Source organism: Erinaceus europaeus, chromosome 5, assembly GCF_950295315.1.
Source record: "Erinaceus europaeus chromosome 5, mEriEur2.1, whole genome shotgun sequence".
NCBI lineage: Eukaryota > Metazoa > Chordata > Mammalia > Eulipotyphla > Erinaceidae > Erinaceus > Erinaceus europaeus.
The window spans coordinates 16,002,859-16,022,650 of NC_080166.1; the positions used below are offsets into that span (position 1 = coordinate 16,002,859).

Sequence of the window (19,792 nt, forward strand, 5' to 3'; positions counted from 1 at the left end):
AGTGTGTGTGTGTGTGGGGGGGGGGGTTGCAGGAACCTTGCACTCTTAAGTTTCATCTCCATCCTTGCCGGGGTCCTAGGGCGCAGACAGGTGTGGGGACTCCAGCAAGGGTGTTGGTGTGGGAGCGGGTTGCAGTGACCTCACAGGCCGCCCCCACGCCCTGCAGGCGGCTACCCCGCGCAGTATGCCCAGCTACTAAGTAACCCCAAGTCCACGCTCCCGCAGCAGCAGAGGAGGGGGCAGCCCAGGCCCCCCCAACCCCTGCGCGCCACCCTTCAGCCCCTCCGGGAAGCGCCCCCTCTAGCCCAGCCGCGCGCTAGGCAGCGAGAGCGCACACGAGCGCCCCCAGCGGCCGCTCCTGGAAGCGGCCCCCTCCGACCAAGCAGCCGGCGAGCCAGCGAGCGAGCGAGGGAGCGAGCACACGAGAGCCCCCAGCGGCCGCTCCGGGAAGCGCCTCCACCGGCCAAGCCGCGGGCGAGCCGGCGCGCACACGAGCGCCCCCAGCGGCCAAGCGGAGCATCGCGGGCAGACCGGCGGCGGGCAGGCGGACAGACAGGCAGGCGGGCGGGCAGGAGGCGCCGCTCTTCCCGGGAGCCGCCCGCCCAGCGCCGCCCCCGGCCCGCGCCCCGCGCCCTCCGCCCCCGGCCGCCCGGCTGGCTGGCTGCTGCTCGACGGCGGCGGCCGTGCGCGGGCGCTCTGCATTTCCGGGCCCCGGAGCGCTTATAATGGGGCCGCTGTCCGCGGGAGCCGCCGCGCCGCCTCCTCCCGCCGCTGCCGCCGCCGCTGCTCGGCCCGGCGCTGCGCGCTCCTGTGCGAGGGCGGCCGGCATGGCCCCGCGCCCGGCCCCGCGCTGCTAGACGCTCGGACCCGGAGCCGCAGCGGAGCCGGAGCGGAGCCGAGCAGAGCGGAGCGCGGAGCGCAGCAGCCGCCGCCCAGGCCCCGCGCCGGGCACCTTCCCCGGGACCATGGTGAAATTCCCGGCGCTCACGCACTACTGGCCCCTCATCCGCTTCCTGGTGCCCCTGGGCATCACCAACATCGCCATCGACTTCGGGGAGCAGGTAGGCGCCCCCCCGACCCCCTTCCCCGGCTCGGCTGCGCGGCGCTGGGCCACCCCCCCACCCCCGTCACCATCACGCTCGTCACCGTCGCCGCCACCCTTGGGTGCCCCGCTCCGGGGCAGCACCGCCGGGCACGCGCCGCCCCTCCCCCCCCGCACCCCGGCTGCACCCCGGCTGCACCCCGACACCTTGCACACACACGCACACGCACACACGCCGCCCAAGCCCCGGCTGCACCCCGACACCTTGCACACCCCCCTCCACGCCCAAGCCCAGGACTGGCCCCCGGGGTGGGGAGCCCAGCCCAGCCCAGCCCCAGCCGCCTGCACCGGGGCCCTTGTTAGGCGGGGACACTGGGCTGCGCTGGCTGGAGGCTTCAGGATGACTTTTTTTTTTCCCTCCAGTATTCCGCCATCTCTCACCCCCCCTCCAATTTTTTTTTTTCTTGTTATTCAGCAGACTTGTTAAGCAGCACTCTGGAAATTGTTACAAGACTCAGAAAAGGGAGATTTTTTTTTCTTTTCTTTTCCTTTTTTTTCTTTTCTGGGCTTCCCTTATAAAAGCCATTTGATTCTATTCTATTCCTTTTCTTTTCTTTCTTTTTTTTTTTTTTCTTCCCAAGCGCCCAGCCCGGGTATTATGTAAGCTGCGATTATGTAAAACCTCTGATATGGAGCTAAAATGTAATTTCTCATCGTTCAGGTGCCGGTTTCTGAGATTGTGTGTGTGTGTGTGTGTGTGTGTGTGTGTGTGTGTGTGTGTGTGTGTATGGAGGGGGCATTCTCATGAATCCAAAACTAATTTCCCAGGCACTTTGATTTATTCTTAAGTTATGATCTTTACTGCTATTATTAGATCCTGCAGTCAAGGTGTCCCCAACATGTCCTGAGATTTCAGACCTCTAAGCCATCCCTAATCTGGGGTTTCTCTTCGCCTGGCCTCGGACTTAGCAGAAACACAAAATTTCCCCCCTTTTTGTCCTTGTTAATTTTTCCCCTTAATCATTTTTTCCTTCTTGTCTTCTCCATGTGACGTCATGTCATTGCAAATTTAGCACCGCAGGCTGAAACAGCAGCACCCCACCCCCTTTGCCCGTGGCTGACCTTTTTGGGGTGCAGTGGTGTGATAAGGGCCCCAGTAAGAGCCCTGGAAAGGGGGTCAGTGGGGAGAGAGGCAGGGAGGACATGGTAAGTCACAGGCCACCTTCAAGGGCAGGTGTCCTGAGTGGATATTGGACACCATGGGCTTTTCTTTTTTTGTTTTCTTTTGCCTTTAAATCACAAGAACACTTCGGTCCACAATTCACCTCTTCTCTATGCTTTTGTAGTTTTTATTTTCAGGCTGTGTATGGTGTATGGTGTGTGTGTGTGGGGGGGTCATATGGGTGCATCTCTCTCTTTGATAGAATGAATCTGCTTTTGTAGTTTTTATTTTCAGACTGTACGGTGTATGGTGTGTGTGTGTGGAGGGTCGTATGGGTGCATCTCTCTCTCTGATAGAATGAATCTTTTTGGATCTGTCTCCTCGGTCTCAGAGCTTGTAACTCTGGTCTCCAGTTCCTGTACTAAGGTCTTTTATGGTCTCAATTTCATTGCCAGAGTTCAGAGTAAGTAAGGTAGTCTCCGGAGACCTCTCTTGAGCAAGTTCATTTCCTTGTATGAAGTACTGTATCATTTCTGTGCCGTGTGTCCCTAGCCAGGAACTCACCAGGATAACCCCCTCTACCAGCCCCACATCATTTCCCACACACTAGTCCTTCTAGACTAATTAACTGATTGGTAGCTTTCAGCCTGACCTAGGATCAGTGCTAAGGTTTTCAGAGTGGCATGGGCTTCATGGTCCATTTTAGATGAGTCCAGAACTGTGTGCCCACCTGAACCTTTTGAGTATTTTAAAGCTTATCTTCTTGGAAACAGCCCAAAGGCTGTAAGAAAACCCAGCTGTTCACCTGATCACTTCTCCTTTCTCTCCCTCCCCCTCACCCCCATGTGTGTAAAAGAATCATATATATCCAGCACTGGAAGAAATAAGAACATTCCTGTTCATAATTCAGTGACCTGGTACATATTAGAGTACCGTTTCACTTTTACCTTGGTCCAGGCAAAGGCTGACTTGATAAAAAGAGATTTGCTTTTTAAGGAGGTGAAATGCAAACTTGGTCCTAAGAGAAAACTGTACCAGGGCTCCTGGTGGTTCTCATATTCCAAACTCATTACTGTATTGTTCTTTTATTTATTAAATGTTATTATGATAATGATATTAGACTCTCTGTGTTTTCACTTACTTGATAGGACAGAGAGAAATTGAGAGGGGGATAGGAGAGGGAACGAGGGAGAGAGAACACGTGCAGTACTGTCTCACCCCCTGAGGTGGGAACCGGGGGGGTTGAACCAGGATCCTTGTGCATGGTCATGTGTGCACCTAACCAGGTACACTCCTGCCTGGCCCCTTATATATTATCACTTATACAATCATTCGATCATACTTCATTTATTTATATTTACATATTACATATCATATCACTACTCTTTATTATTATTGGTGGTGTTGTTAAGGTTGTGGTAACTTCGCTATCATAACCGACATGAGCAAATAACCATGGGCTTCTTTGTCTTTTTGCACAAGAGCTGGCTTTAATCAGCAAGTCATGACCGTAGTCCTTATCCCTCCTGTGTGTGTGTGTGTGTGCGTGTGAGAGAGAGATCCCAGGTCACCTGGGGGTAAAGATATTTTATCAGAAACAGGGCAGGAGAAAGGGGTGGTGGGGCAGCATTTGCCGGGTTTCCAAAACCACGTTTTGCTGGCTGGCTTTAGATGATAATTGTTTTGCCGTGGTGCAGGGTGAGACAAGTGGAACTTTTTCTGAGTCTTAAACTGCAGGGGAAAAATTACAGTGCAAGCTCCAGAGAAGCCTGAGGGGAGTGACTAGTGAGCCCTTTGCTCCAGCTGTTCTGAAGCAAAATGCAGAGGAAGAGGAAAAATGAGTCCTTGGCAGAAGCAGGTCTGTATGAGACTCCCAAGAACAGATGGGCCTGTATACATGTGGACCTCTCTCTCTGAGTGAGCAGGTGCAAACGTACCCTGGACAGGAACCTATCAGTACTAATCCCCAAGCAGAGAGGTGACCCAGGAGTGCAAAGGTCAAACAGAGCCTGCTTCACGTGCTTTTATGAGGGAGGATTCCAAGAAAGGAATGATAAAAAAAAAAAAATGACACATCTCATTAGCTTTGAAGTCCCGGTGACTTATCAAGAACAGAAAGATAGTAGCTTCATTTTAAATGGCTCTTTAATGAGGCCATATAATCAGACATGCCTCATTTTGTAGAAAATGTGGACAGAACTTTAAAATGGAAGCTATATATATATATATAATTCCATTTCACTGGAATTTGAATAAATGGCTCATATGTGACTGTTAAAAATGACACATCAAAGATTAATCTCAGGGCAATTCCTGTGATGGAGGAGGGGACTCTGAAAAGGTCTGTCATGATTCATGAAATTCAAGCAATCTCTATTAGACACTCTCTGTTATATGAAGCCTCCCCCCACCCCTCGCCAATTACATAGTTTAGGGCTAAGGAGATAGCATAATGACTATGCAGAAAACTTTCCTGAGGCTCCGAAAGTCCCAGGTACAGTCCCCTACACCACCAAAAGCCAGAGCTGAGCTGTGCTCTGGTCAGTCTCATTAAAAATAAATAACAAAATAAATATATTTTTAGAAATTTATAATTTAGCTGGACCAGGAAGGAAATCCACATATTAATGAAATATTTCTCTTTCTCCCCTGTCCCCTTATTACTGTGGATGTATTATATTCTAACAATACTAGTTGAATTATTACTCCTTTTTTCTTGTTAGGGTGGTAGTGAGAAGTTGAAGGGGTGAATGAGAGTTGATGGTTAGAGAGACAGAGAGAAGTCAAAGAATGCCATGTGGGCTGCTTTGGGCCTTGGTGGTGGCACAGCCAGCTAAGCTCATGCATTACCACGCACAAGGCCCTGGGTTTAAGCCTCCAGTCCCCACTTGCTGGGGGGAAAATCTTCACAAGTGGTGAAGTAGTGCTGTAGGTATCTCTCTCCCCTCAATTTCTTTGTCTCTATCCAATAAATAAATGCATATTAAAAGTGCTTGCTTTACAATATTAAACGCAGGGGGCTATAGATAAGAATGCGCATGTGTCCAGTGCCACAAAAACCGACCCCCTGTTCCTAAGACCCCTGCAGACGTGCGGACTACCTAGTAATTGCAGGCTAGTTCCATATGTGATCCTTTTAGCCCCCATCTTTGCAAATCAGGAGCTGCTGGTTTCCACTCACAGACGCGCTCGGATCTGCTTCATCATGTCAGCACATCTCTCTGAAGGAGCAATGTGAGCTCAGCGGGTGAAGCCACTTGTCCCAGATGAGCCCCAGAAACAAAGGGCAAGGCTCAGCTTCAAGTCCAAGGCCTCTTGACCCTTAGCCGCTGGGTTCTCTGTCTGCCACAGTCCAGCTGCCGCTGCCAAGAACCACCGGGAGTCCCCGGGCACTCAGGAGTCAGTTTGGGCCAGTGAGACTCCCAGCCTAGACATGAATTTTGCCTTGAATTTGAAAGGCTCAGGCCAGGGGAACAGGGAATTCTGGGGCAGGGGCGGGGGCGGGGAAGGGGAATGAGACCTTTTTGGTTAGAAGAGTCACATTATCCTATTTATTGGGGGAAAAAAGACAGCATCATAGATTTTTGTTGTTGTTGTTGTTGACAAAGTTGCCATAGCCTTTGGTCAAGGGAAGGAGGGGAAAAAGATAAGGAAGAAAGGAAACTTCACATTCAAATGATTTAGAAAACACTTTATCTTGCCTGAGGTCTCTAAGTCCCAGGTTCAGTCCCCCCACACCACCATAAACCAGAGCTGAGCAGTGTTCTGGTTAAAAAAAAAAAAAAGGGCGGTGGTGATAGGTAGCATAAAGGTTGTGCAAAGAGACTCTCATGCCTGAGACTCCAAAGTCCCAGGTTCTGTCCCTGGCACCACCATAAACCAGAGCTGAGCAGTGCTCTGCTTAAAAAAAAAAATCATCCCTTTGTCTTAATCTTGAGAGCAGCCCATATCTAATAGCTGTTGAGATCCCATTCCCACAGTGTTGTTTCTGCTCCCCCTGCCCCTTTGTTTCAAACAAAACTGGGGACAGAGTCCTAGAGTTTCTTCATATCCAAGCTCACCAAGTTAGGTAGAATACACTGGCTTTATTATTATTATTATTTTTAAAAGGTACTTAGAGGATACTCAAAGTGTTAAGGACCAGCTTGGCTCTGAAGACCTTGAGAGAGAAAAGAGAATCCTGACCTGAGGAGTGCAGTGCTATGAGCAAGGTCCTCCGTGCTTTCAGATTCTCACATAGTGACTTTCAGCCACTGAATTTAGTTGGGGCCTGTGTGGTCATTCAAAGACCCCAAGGTCTGTGCTTCTCTGTGTTCCAGTGATTGGAATGAAATGTATGTGTATGTGGAATGTTTCCCTACCTCCTTTTCTGATTTCGGAACCTGGAGTGAGGCTTACCCAGTGAGGTTTGGGGGCTGCTAAAATTACAGCATTAAGAAGACAGGGATGGAGAGTCCTTAAATGCAAATGGAATTCCCTGATAATCCAGCAGTACCCCTCTTAGGCAGCTATCCAAAGGACGTGCCAACACTGATTCACATCCCTGTGTGCAGAGAGCTGCATTCTTCACAATAGCCGAAGAGTGGAAGCAGCCTCAGTGCCCATGGACTGATGACTGGCTGGAGAAACATTCTGTGGAGCATTCTGTAGTCCAAAAAAAGATGAAATTGTGTCCATTGGAGCCAGGTGGGTGGAACTGGAGGTGATTATGCTTGGTGAAACAAGAGGTGGGAGAGGACCACTACAGAATGTTTTGACTCTTGTGAAAGCTAGAGAATTGAAACACATGGACTTGCAAACAGCAAATAGAACTGAACTGTCTCTGAGACTTTGTGAGAACTACAGTGACTCCCATTGGGGTGGGGGGCACAGAACTTTGGGGTGGGCACAGTGTGGGACTAGACCCTGTGACCTTGCTCAGAAGAATAGTGCAGGGTGGGGAAATAACGTGAGTGTTCTTCCTTGTCTTGACAAATGGTCTTCATTAGACCTAGAGGTCAAGCGATAAAGAGTTAATGTAGGGTGGGGTAGATAGCCTGAGGCTCTTAAGATCTCAGGTTCAGTCCACTGCACCACCATAAATCAGAGTTGATCAGTGCTCTGGTATAAAAAAAAAAAGAGAGAGAGAGAGAGAGAGATAGAAAAGAGAGTTTAATATAGTTTATGACCTTGACCAGTCTTGGGACCGTAAATAGGGTCACTAAGTGATAAAAGAGATCCACGGAGTCCAGCGGTAGTGCTGCGGGTTAAGCATATGTGGCACAAAGCACAAGGACCGGTGTAAGGATCCCGGTTTGAGCCCCCGGCTCCCCACCTGCATGGGGGGGGGGTCACTTCACAGGCAGTAAAGCAGGTCTGCAGGTGTCTGTCTCCCTTTCCTCCTCTCTGTCTTCTCCTCCTCTCTCCATTTCTCTCTGACCTGTCCAACAATGACAATAATAACTACAATAAAATAACAAGGGCAACAAAAGGGAGTAAATAAATACCTTTTTAAAAATAAAAAAGAACTGTTCCTTCTAAAAAAGAAAAGACCCTTCCAGTCAGAGAGATGAAGGTGTTCTTTTTCTTTTTAAAATTATTTTCTATTTGATAAGACAGAGAAATGGAGAGGAAGGAATGATGGGGAGAGAGAGAGAGAGAGAGAACTGTTTCACCACCCATGAAGCTTTCTTCCTATAGGTGGGGACTTGAACCCATGGATCTTTGCACATGGTAACCAGTGTACCACCTGGCCCCTTAGAGGTGTCCTTTGTATATTCCACTTTTTAAAGTACTTAGACATAGGCTGATAAATCCTCAGCTGCTTTTTAATGTGTCTGTGGGTGTGGGGAGGATTTCCCATCCACCCCCACCTCTCCAAACTATTCTTTATTAGTGGGATACATTTTAAGATAATGTTGATTCTTTTTCCTAGTTATAAATGTCGCCTGTATTAGCTGTTTAACATTGGCTTCAGGGGAGAGAGACATAGCTCATTGGGTAGCATGCCTGCTTGCCATGCAGAGACCCAGGCTGGATGGAGCCTCAGCACCTTGGGAGGTGCTGCTGCTGTGACGTCTCTGTGTGTGTTGTCTCTCTCTGACTCTCTCTGCTTGCCTTTCTTTCTGAAAAAGTTAGCCCAGAGCTGTGAAACTGAGCATGAATTTGCTTAAGTATTGGGTGGGAGTAGGTAACATAATGGTTATGTAAAGAGACTTATGCACGAGGCTCCAAAGTCCCAGGTTCAGTTCCCCACACCACCATTAAGGAAAGGGGAGGAAAGGGGAGGGAAGGGAAAGAGAGAAGGGAAAAGCAAAGAGAGTTTAATATAGTCAATGATCTTGACCAGTCTTGGGAAGGACTGTTTTTTTTTAAAACTTATTTTTATATTGATTTATTCCCTTTTGTTGCCCTTGTTGTTTCATTGATGTAGTTATTATTGATTTTGTCTTTGTTGGATAGGACAGAGAGTAATGGAGAGAGGAGGGGAAGACAGAGAGGGGGCAGAGAAAGACACACACCTGCAGACCTGCTTCACCGCCTGTGAAGCGACTCCCCTGCAGGTGGGGAGCTGGGGACTTAAACCGGGATCCTTATGCCCGTCCTTGTGCTGTGCGCCACGTGCGCTTAACATGCTGCGCTACCACCCGACTCCCTGGAAAGGGACTGTTAATAAGGTCATAAAGTGATAGAAGAGACCGTAAGGTAAGCCAGAGCCAAGCAGTGCTCTGCTAAAACAAACAAACAAAACAATTGCTTAAGTATTTAAAATGGAGCAAGTGGAACTGAGTGGTAGTGCACGTGGTTGAACGCACTTGTGCAGGGTCCCAGGTTCAAGCCCTAGGTCCCCGCCTGTGAGTGGTGAAGCAGGGCTACAGGTGTCTCTCTGTCTCTCTCCCTCTAAATCTTCCCCCCCCCCTTGATTTCTGGCCGTCTCTATCCAATAAATAAACATAACAAAAACAAATTTTTTAAATGGTGGAAAAAGCTGAAATCAGAGTATCATTTTGTGGCATCTGTCAGTCTTCTTTTTTTTTCCCCAACTCAATCGAAGATCCCTAGAATGCAGAGACATTTTTTTTATTATTGTTATTAGTGATTTACAAAATCATTAACGGGTAATTCCACACCATTCTCACCACCAGAGTTCTATGTCCCCATTCCCTCCATTGGAAACTGCAACGGTTCTCCCAAGGTCACGGATATGGGTTGACTATTATTTCTATATAACTGTCTCTCTGTATGTATTTTTGCCTGTTTTTTCCTCTGGTCCTGCCTTCTCTTCCTAAGCCACACCTACACCTGTTACTGCTTCCGAGTTTCCTTCCTTGTTTCCTCTTCTCTTTCAGGGTTCTGATGGGATTGGTGTTTAGAAAGCCCAAGAGCCATTCCCCTATGCCGTCTTGAAGTACTTACAAGGGATTCTGAGTAGCAGATCCGATTCTGTGCTTGGGCTGTCAGTCTCTCTGCAGTCTCGTCTCGAGGGCTCTCCCTGCTGAGGTGTGAGGGCTGACTTGCTGCATGTTGCACCTACGTGGAATCCAGAGATAGGTGTCATCCCACGCCTGTCTTGGGCTCTGTGCCTGGAGGAACTTGGTGCCTATTCCACCTTCTCATTCATACGATATGAGATAATTCCTCTCTGGCAGTCCAGATTCTGGCAAGGGCACCTTGACCTCCTGGGCCCAGTGAATCCTCACGGTTCCCTCTGAGCCTGAGGCCTTGCAAGCCCTGGATGCACTGAGGTGAGCGGGCGTCCTCATGAGCTCCAGAGGTGTGATCCTGTGGCTGGCTGGCCGCCTCATTTATTTATTGAGGTGGTTGAGTGGACAGCCTAACTACTACTTTGTCAGACCACGTCTTTCCAAGCACAGCTGCCAGAGTGGGTCAGGCCTTTCATCCATCAAGACAATGCCGACAGCTCTAAGAATCAATCCAAGCCAGACTTGCAGTGTCACTTAAGTCCCCATCCAGCTGTGACAAAGCCCAATTAGCAGGAAGTGATTTGGTCTATGTCTCTTCACTCACCCCTCCCTATCTCCTTAGGGGCAGTGGGACAGGTTAATACTGGAGTTTGAGGAGAAGAGTCTGTAAACCGGTTTTTAAATTATATTTTCTATTTTGATAGCATATTCTTTATTAGACAGAGACAGAGAGAAATTGAGAAGGGAGGGAAGATAGGGAGGGAGACAGCCCTGCTTCACTGCTCATGAAGCTTTCCTCCCGCACGTGGGGACCAGGGGCTTGAACTCAAGTCCTTGCCCACTATAGTATATGTGCTTAACCAGGTGCGCCACCACCTGACCCCCCTAAACCTTTTTTTAAAAATATATTTTATTTACTTGTTGGGTAGAGGCAGAGAGAAATTGAGAGGGAAAGAGGAGAAAGAGAGGGAGAGACAGAGAGACGCCTGCAGACCTGCTTCACGGCTCTTGAAGCCTCCCCTCCCGCCGTGGGTGGGAGCAGGAGACTTGAACCTGGCTGGGTCTTTGCACGCTGTAGCGTGACTGCTCAGTTAGGTGGGCCACCACCTGGTCCCACTAAACCAACGTCTTCATGCCCTCCTTGCTTTGTAATAAATCAGCCTCGTGAAACGCCTGGTGGCACCCTGTTACTCTAGTGACGACATATTTTTTTGAATGTGCCCATCTGGTGTTGTTCAGACACCTATGACTCTCTCTCTCTCCGTTGCTGTGGAGATGCAGCAGGAACCTAGAAGCCCTGTGTGTGTGCAGCCTTGGGGGGGGGAGGGAGTTCCCCAAGTCGTGGCTTCCTTGATAACTGAAGCCGACCTTCACCATACCGGTTTCAGTTTTTGTTTTTTTTGTTTTTTTTTATGTATTATATTTATAGAGATAAGCAGAAATTGAGAAGAAGAGGGATACAGAAAAAGAGAGAGAGGGACACCTACAGCCCTGCTTCACCACCTGTGAAGCTTTCCCCCTGCAGGTGGGGAGTGGAGGCTTGAACCCGGATCCTTGTGCACTGTAACATGTGAGCTCAACCAGGGGCACTACCACTCGGCCCCTCACCATGCTGGTGTCTTGACTTTCCTTGAGCAGAACGAGAACTGCTATCACTTGAAAGCTATAGTGTATGTCAGTTACCTTACTAAACAAATCACTCAATACCTTAGTGTACACGATATAGTTGGTTTTTTGTTTGTTTGTTTTTAGTAACTGTTTTTCAGTTTAATGAGAGGAAGAGAGAGAAACCTGATGGTGGACCAGGGATGAGCTTGGGACCTCTGGGGCCCCAGACGTGTGAGGCTGGTGCACTGTCTCCCAGGCAGTGTTTACCTTTTCGTTTTCGGCTTTGCATCTGCGCTGAGCCCCAGTAAACACGAGTTCATGGGAATGCTACCCACCGTGAAAGTATGGCTTGATGTTAGACATGGGTTTGATGGAATCAATCCAGAGGCCTCCTTGGGGAAAAGCAGTTTGCATTCCTGTGACCCCGGTGTTCCTCTCCTGTGCTGATTCTATTTTCTCCCCCTGCCCCTTAAAGATTTATTTTTATAAGAGAGAGTGGAAGAAAGAGACCAGAGCACACTGTTCAGCTCCGGCTTAGGGCAGTGCCAGGGACTGAACCGGGGACCTTGGGACTTGCAGGTAGTCATGCTGGGCTTTAGCAAGCTGAGCTATTTCCTGTAGGGAGGGGGCTGTTTCTGTTCTAGACAGACAACCGCAGTCTCTGATGGAGAAAAGCAGCATGTGTCCATGCCCTACTAGTTCCTTAGATGCTGGTTGAAGAAGCATCCATGGGAGTCCTGAAACAAATGAAAATAAAATGACCTTGTGATCAGCAGGACCACTCTTGGGCATTTATCTGAAGGACACTCAGACGCTAATTAGGATACACATATACAGCCCTGTGCTCACAGCTATATTATTCACGACAGCCAGAGTGGGGGCAGCCCAGTACCCATCACCAGACGGCTGGCTAAAGAAGTTACGGGATACAGATTCCGTGGAAGGCTAATCCAAAGAGATGATGTTGTGTCCTTTGGGACAAATGGTCGGAACTGGAGGTGATGATGCTTATCGCAATAAGAGATGAAAGACAGCTACCAGATGGCTTCTTCATACGTGGAATCTAGAAACCTGACTCACGTGAACTTGAAAAACAAAAAAGAGAAGCAGGAGGGTGTGGGATACCGAGCTCTGATGGTGGGAACTGTGTGGAGTTGGACCCCTCTGACCCTATGGTCTTGTCAATATTTTCATTTTATAAATAAATATATTAAAAAATTTAAAAATTGAAAACAAAAAAAACAGAGGCAAGTGAACTTAAGACTTGTGAGAACTATGGTGGTTATCTTTGGGGGTGGGAGGGTGGAGACTCAGAATTCTACCCTGTTATCTTACAATCTTGTGACTCATGACTAATCATCAATAAATAATAGAGGGAGTCGGGCAGTAGCACAGCGGGTTAAGCGCAGGTGGCGCAAAGCACAAGGACTAGTGTAAGGATCCTGGTTCGAGCCCCCGGCTCCCCACCTGCAGGGAGTTGCTTCACAAGCAGTGAAGCGGGTCTGCAGGTGTCTGTCTTTCTCTCCTCCTCTCTGTCTTCCCCTCCTCTCTCCATTTCTCTCTGTCCTATCTAACAACATCAATAACAACAACAATAAAAAATAAGAAGAAGGTAATATCCTTCATTCATGAGTGGCCCCACGAAACTTCCTAATTGTATCTGTGGTGTTTCTGAGACCACGTGGCAGGCTGCTCACACCACACCGCAGGGCCTATAGGGGTTAGGGGAGGAGGTGCAGCCTGTGGTCTTGAAGCTGAACCGAGAGACAGAGCCCTCCCTGAGGTCTTCCTCCCAACAGCGTCATCTGCTGAGAGACACCTGGGACATGCTGGGCGCATTGGCCTTGCCTCCTCGTGCCATTCCCCCCGTGACAGCCCAGAGGAGCCTCCCTTTTCACAGCTGTCAGGGACGGTGTGAAGCGCCTTCTTCATCCCGGGAGTGTTTCCCCAGCCCATCCTAGGTGGGGAGAGATGGCGGTGTGTTCGTGGAGCAAAGGGTGTGTCTCTGAGGCTGGATTGAGAGTTATCCCGAGCAGTTTCTTGAAAAGGCAGGAGGTCCCTGGGACAGACACATGCGCGCACGCACACACACACACACACACACACACACACACACACACACACACACGAACACATGCATACACCTCTTTTGAGGAACACCTTTTGGTATTAAGAGAAACTTCAGGTTTATTATATTTTCTTAGCTGATGTTTAGATTTTTTTAAATATATATTTATATATTGAATAGAAGCAAAGAGAAATTGAAAGGGAAGGGGAAGATAGAGGAGAGAGAGAGATGGAGAGAGAGAGAGAGACAGACCTGCAGCACCGCTTCACCTTTGGTGAAGCTTCCCCCTATAGGTGGGGACTCGGGGCTTGAACCCGTGCCTTTGTGCATTGTAACATGTGCACTCAACTAGATGCACCACCACTGGACCCTAGTTGGGGTTTTTTTTGTTGTTTTTAGATTTACTTTATTTGTGTCATGTGATAGAGGTCAGAACATCACTCTGGTAAGTGTTGGTGGCGTCAGGGATTGAACTCAGGACCACATGTTTGCAAGTCCAGATTTTTGCTGTATCACCATAGGGCATCCCTTAAGATGTTTTTTTTGAGAGCTGGGCAGTAGCCAGCAGATTTAAGTGCAGGTGGCGCTTAACACAAGGACTGGCGTAAGGATCCCTGTTTAAACCCTGGGCTCCCCACCTGTGGGTGGGAAGAATCGCTTCACAAGTGGTGAAGCAGGTCTGCAGGTGTCTTGTCTTTCTCTCCCTCTCTCTGTCTTCCCTCCCCTCTCCATTTCTCTCTGTCCTATCCAATGACGACAGCAATAACAACAATAATAATAACCACTCCCAGAGGGGGAGAAATGATGAAAGGAAGATAACCAAAGGGCTCTGAAATCCAGTTTCATCAGGAAGTGATGAAAGAAAAAAAAAAAAGAGAAAAAGGAGGTGTGACTTAGAAAGGAAGAGACGGCAGGAGCGTAGAATCAAAATGGGCAAAGATATATCAATATAGATATTTATAGAAATAATAGTCGAGGGAGTCGGGCTGTAGCGCAGCGGGTTAAGCGCAGGTGGCGCAAAGCACAAGGACCGGCATAAGGATCCCGGTTCGAACCCCGGCTCCCCACCTGCAAGGGGAGTCGCTTCACAGGCGGTGAAGCAGGTCTGCAGGTATCTTTCTCTCCTCCTCTCTGTCTTCCCCTCCTCTCTCCATTTCTCTCTGTCCTATCCAACAACAACAACAATAATAACTACAACAATAAAACAACAAGGGCAACAAAAGGGAATAAATAAATAAAATAAATATTAAAAATAAATTTAAAAAAAAAAAAAGAAATAATAGTCGACCCATATCTGTGACCTTGGGAAAACCACTGCAGTTTCCAATGGAAGGAATGGGGACACAGAACTCTGGTGGTGGGAATGGAGTGGAATTACATCCCTGTTATCTTACAATCTTATAAATCAATATTAAATCACTAGTAAAATTAAAAAACAAATAATAATAATAACAACAACAATAAAACAAGGGCAACAAAAGGGGGAGGGGAAATAGCCTCCAGGAGCAGTGGGTTTGTAGTGCAGGCACCGAGCCCCAGCAATAACCCTGGAGGCCAAAAAAAAAAAAAAGATGTTTTTCTTAAGATGGAGACAACGGGGAAGAAAGATGGGAAGAGACCACATAGCACCAAAGCTCTTCAGTGCTGGGCTCCAACTTGAGTCGCGGCCGTGACAAAGCAGCACACTATCCAGACTAGTTATTTGCTGACCCTCTGCAAAGAGACTTAAGAAGATTTAGGGAGCCGGGTGGTAGCACAGTGGGTTAAGCGCATGTGGCGCAAAGCACAAGGACCGGCGTAAGGATCCCGGTTCGAGCCCCCGGCTCCCCACCTGCAGGGGAGTCGCTTCACAGGTGGTGAAGCAGCTCTGTAGGTGTCTGTCTTTCTCTCCCCCCCCTCTGTCTTCCCCTCCTCTCTCCATTTCTCTCTGTCCTATCCAACGATGATGACAACAATAACTACAACAATAAAACAAGGGCAAAAAAAGGGAATAAATAAATCTAAAAAAATAAATAAACTACGGGAGCAGCAGGTGGTGGTGCACCTGATTGAGCGCCCATGTTACAATGACAAGGACCCAGGTTCCAGCCCCCGGTCCCCACCTGCAGAGGGAAAGCTTTGCGAGTGGTGAAGCAGGGCTGCAGGTGTCTCTCTGTTGCTCTCTCTCACAATTTCCCCCTTCCCTCTCGATTTCTGGCTGTCTCGATCCAATAAATAAATGAAGATAATAAAAACACTTAATAAAAAAAACTGGGAGTTGGGCAGTAGTGCTGCCGGTTAAGCACACGTGGTGCAAATGCAAGGACTGCTGTAAGGATCCCGGTTCGAGCCCCAGTCCCCCCACCTGCAGGGGAGTCACTTTACAGGTGGTGAAGCAGGTCTGTGGGTGTCTGTCTTTCTCTCCTCCTTTCTGTCTTCCCCTCCTCTCTCCATTTCTCTCTGTCCTATCCAACAACGAAGACAGACAATAATCACTATAACTATAAAACAACAAGGGCAACAAAAGGGAATAAATAAATATTTTTTAAAATCTTTTTTTAATATTTTTTTTCTTTATTGGGGAATTAATGTTTCACATTCAACAGTAAATACAATAGTTTGTACATGCATAACATTCCCCAGTTTCCCATTTAACAATACAACCCCCACTATGTCATTTATCATCCTTCATAGACCTGTATTCTTCCCACCCACCCACCCCAGAGTCTTTTACTTTGGTGCAATACGCCAATTCCATTTCAGGTTCTACTTGTGTTTAAAAAATCTTTTAAAAAAATAAGAAACTAGTTAGGAAGTAGACCCTCATGTCTGGTGAGGTATTTGGGTCTCTGTACATCATTTTCTCTTTGTAAAATATTTTATTTACTTATTTATTGGATAGAGACAGAGAGAAATTGAGAGGGAAGGGGGAGGGAGAGAGGGAGAGAGACACTTGCTTCCCTGCTTGTAAAGCCTTCCCCCTGCATCTGGGTGTCATTATCTTACTTTCGTTTTTTCTTTCTTTCTCTTAAACTTTTTTATTGCCACCAGGCTTATCAATGAAGCTCAGTGCCTACGTGAAGACTCCACTATTTCCAGTGGTTGTTTTTTTCTTTCTTTCTTTTTTTCTTATTTGATCTGGCAGAGAAATTGAAAGGGGAGGGGAGATAAACAGTACCTGCTCAGTGTGGTTTTCTCGATTGCTGTCCGGCTGCAGCCTGGCTGTTGGGTCCTTCCAGAACTGCGCTTGGGTAAAATGACTACATGCTCAGCTGTCATCATTCTAATAGAAAACTAGGGCGTGGGGCGAGCAGCAGCAGTGCAGAGAATCTCAAACAGTAGGCTACAAAAAAAAAAAAAAAAAAAAGCTAAATGCTCTGCCATCTCAGTGCTTTGAACAGTTTGGCAGGAAATTCATCGTGTGGCCAGAACCCCTGGGGCCTCTCACAGCATGTGACCCGAACTTGACATTTGAGCATCCTGAACTATAGAGAGGAGAACAAATAGCCAGCCAGCGTTGGTGAGTGAAGAAGAGGTCAGTCCTCCTCTCCAGTGTGTCCCAGAACTTCTTTTCTCCAGAGCCCTATCCCATTAGGGAAAAAAAGATAAAAACAGACTAGGGGGATGGATCCACCTGCCAGTGCCCATGTCCAACAGAGAAGCAGTTACAGAAGCCAGAATCCCCACCTTCTGCTCCCCATAAAGATCTTTGATCCATACTCCCCACCAGAGAGGGAAAAATGTTAGGGGAAGAAGACCAGAGATCTCTGAACCCCAATTCCACCAGGACCCAGAACTTTTGTGGCAAAAGATATTTTTATGTATTTGTTTATTTTGTCCTGTCACTGAGAGGGAAGAGATTCTGGAGAACACATGAGGAAGTCAGGGGCTGTTTCTTTTATCTGAAAGGGAAGAGGAAAAAAGGAAGGACACCTGCGGGACGATTTCACTCACAAATGGAATAGAGAGAATTGAAATACATGAATTTGACAAAAGAAAAAATATATAGTCAATCCATAACTATGATCTTGGGAGAACTATGATGGTTATTGTAGTGGGGAGGGGGAGACATAGATTGATAGTGGGAGTGGTGTGGAATTATACCCCCTGTCACTTTATAATCTTGTAAATCACTAATAAAATTTGTCAGTCCTCTCTTGGTGCCTCCAGCCAAGCTTGGTGCCCAGCCAGCCACCTGTTTCCCTCTCCCCCCACGTCCCCCAGACACCACGTGGGAAGGCTCCCCAGCTGCTGTCTCCCTGAACCTGGAGGTCTTGGGATGTCTCAGGGAGACAGGCCCTGCTTCCCTCTGCACCCTGACAGGCCTGGGGTTGCATTGCCTGCGTCCCAGCTGGCATCACAGGTGCCCTGGTTTCCCTCCCACGCATAGCTGAGCAATGCCAGCTTGCACCACCCACCCCCCACGCCTGCTTGGCTGGTTCCCTTGGTGTTTACCAGACTTCTCCAGGCCAGCCTGTGCCTCCACCGCCAGACTGGGGCCCAGGGGAGCCCCAGGAAGGATTCAGGGCCTGTCAATAGCTGAGTTGCAGAACCCACATCTGGCTTTCAGGTGTTCTCTGCAACTCCAGTCCTTTCTGGGCTTACCATTGTTCGGTGAGCCTCTTTGAAAAATCTGGGAGTCGTGGCCTGGAGATAGCTCACCCAGCAGAGCACACACCTTGCACTGCATGAGGGCCTGGGTTCAAGCCCCAACACCATAAGGAAGCACTACTGTGGACAGTGTCAGAGAGAACTCCATGGATGGTGGAGCAGTGCTGCGGTATCTCTCCTCTCTCTCATTGTCTCTTTCTCTCCATCCCTTTATTTAGATGGTTTCTGTTTTTATTTTGGACAGAGACAGACAGAAATCAATAGGAAAGGGGGAGACAGAGAGGGAGAAGAAACAGACACCTGCAGCCCTGCTTCACCGCTTGTGAAGCTTCCCCCCTGCAGGTGGGGACCAGGGGGCTTGAACCTGGGTCCTTGCTCATGATGACCTGTGTGCTCAACCAAGTGCATCTGGCCCACGCATTATTTTAAAAAGAGAATGTTCACAGTGAAGGTATTGAGTTCCACAAATCCTGCTCATTTGTTCATAGATTTTTTTAAAAAAAGTTTTTAAATGGCTTCTGTGAGACCATGAGAATTATGAGTAAGGAAGTATAAGCAGGTTTTTAGTGTCTAGGTTGCTCCTCCCTCTCTTCCTCTTGTCTTCCTCTTCCCTCTCCTCCGCCCTTTCCTTCTTCCTTGTCTTCCTTTTCCCTCTCCCTTTTTCCTTCCTCCTCCCTCCCCCCTCCTTCCTCTGTCTTTCCTTTCTCTCTTCTTCCCATCTCCATCTCCCCTGCAGAGTCTCCTCCTTCCTGGAGCAACTTCATGTCATCCTCTGTAAATGAGGGAGCTGCTTGCTTCTCCACACTCCCCTTTCACTTTCTACCCACATGCAAATGTCCTGGACATCCTCCCCAGTCAGTGTCAACATGCCTTGTGGCTACACACTCACCACATCCACCGTTTGCATGAGTCTGTGCTAAGGACAACACAGAGGTGGGGGGGAGGGGGGCGGCAGCAGAAGTCTCCGTCTCTGCTCCCCTGACAGCTGACCAGGGCCTGGGGACAGCAGGGAGAGGCCATCTGCAAGTCAGCTGGGCCTGTCACTGCCCTCTACCTTTCTGTATCAGGGTGTTTGCTGTGTAAACATGGGAGCTGGAGTGGGGGGTGGGAGGAAGGGGCAAGGGGGAGTGGGGGAAGGTAAAATCGTCCTGTTGGCTGCCTCAGATGGATTTTCTTACTTCGCCTCATTTTTTCTCTGTTGTCTGGCTGCTTGCAATACATTTTCCTCTAGAAATGATGTCAGTTGAGATGGGAGGTTCCCGGCTATTCCCACTCCCCCAGTTAAAATCCTGGGTCTGTGGTGATGAGACTGATAGGCAGTTCAAACTGAAGGAGTGAGTCTGTCTTCCCAAGCTCTAGGCCGAGGCTGACGGACTGATCTGCAGCTCATGGATCACATGGCTGGCAAGGAGGTGGGGTAGGGGGATAGAGATGGGGTTCCTTCAAAACCAAAAGTTTGGACATGACCCACCCAAGAGCAAGCCAGATTCAAGTACAGAAGTGCACACTACAGTATCTTAGCTCCTATCTCTCTCTCTCTCTCTCTCTCTGGTGATGCCTAATATCCCCAGGTCCCAGGTTTAGTCCCCAGCACCACCATGAACCAGAGCTGAGCAGTGTCTGGTCTCTCTCTCCATATGTACGCGTCATTAAAATACTTGAACAATATTGAAAGATCAGGGGGCCGGGCTGTAACACACGAGGTTAAGCGCACAAAGTGAGAAGCACAAGGACCAGCGTAAGGTTCCTGGTTTGAGCCCCTGGCTCCCCACCTGCAGGGGAGTAGCTTCACAGGCAGTGAAGCAGGTCTGCAGGTGTCTATCTTTCTCTCCTCCTCTCTGTCTTCCCTTCCCCACTCAATTTCTCTCTGTCCTATCCTATTAAAAAAAATTGGAAAACAGTGGCCTCCAGGAGCAGTG

At 48.5% G+C, this 19,792-nt stretch overlaps 1 protein-coding gene across 1 annotated transcript in view; it reads left to right on the forward strand.

Moving 5' to 3' along the window:
* Positions 1 to 521: 521 nt before the first annotated feature.
* Positions 522 to 19,792, forward strand: part of ANKH (ANKH inorganic pyrophosphate transport regulator) — a 120,811-nt gene continuing 101,540 nt past the window's right edge. The window contains exon 1 of the mRNA XM_007524217.3: positions 522 to 1,061. Coding sequence (XP_007524279.1) covers positions 966 to 1,061 — 96 coding nt within the window. The 5' untranslated portion in view covers positions 522 to 965. The remainder of the gene's footprint in view (positions 1,062 to 19,792) is intronic.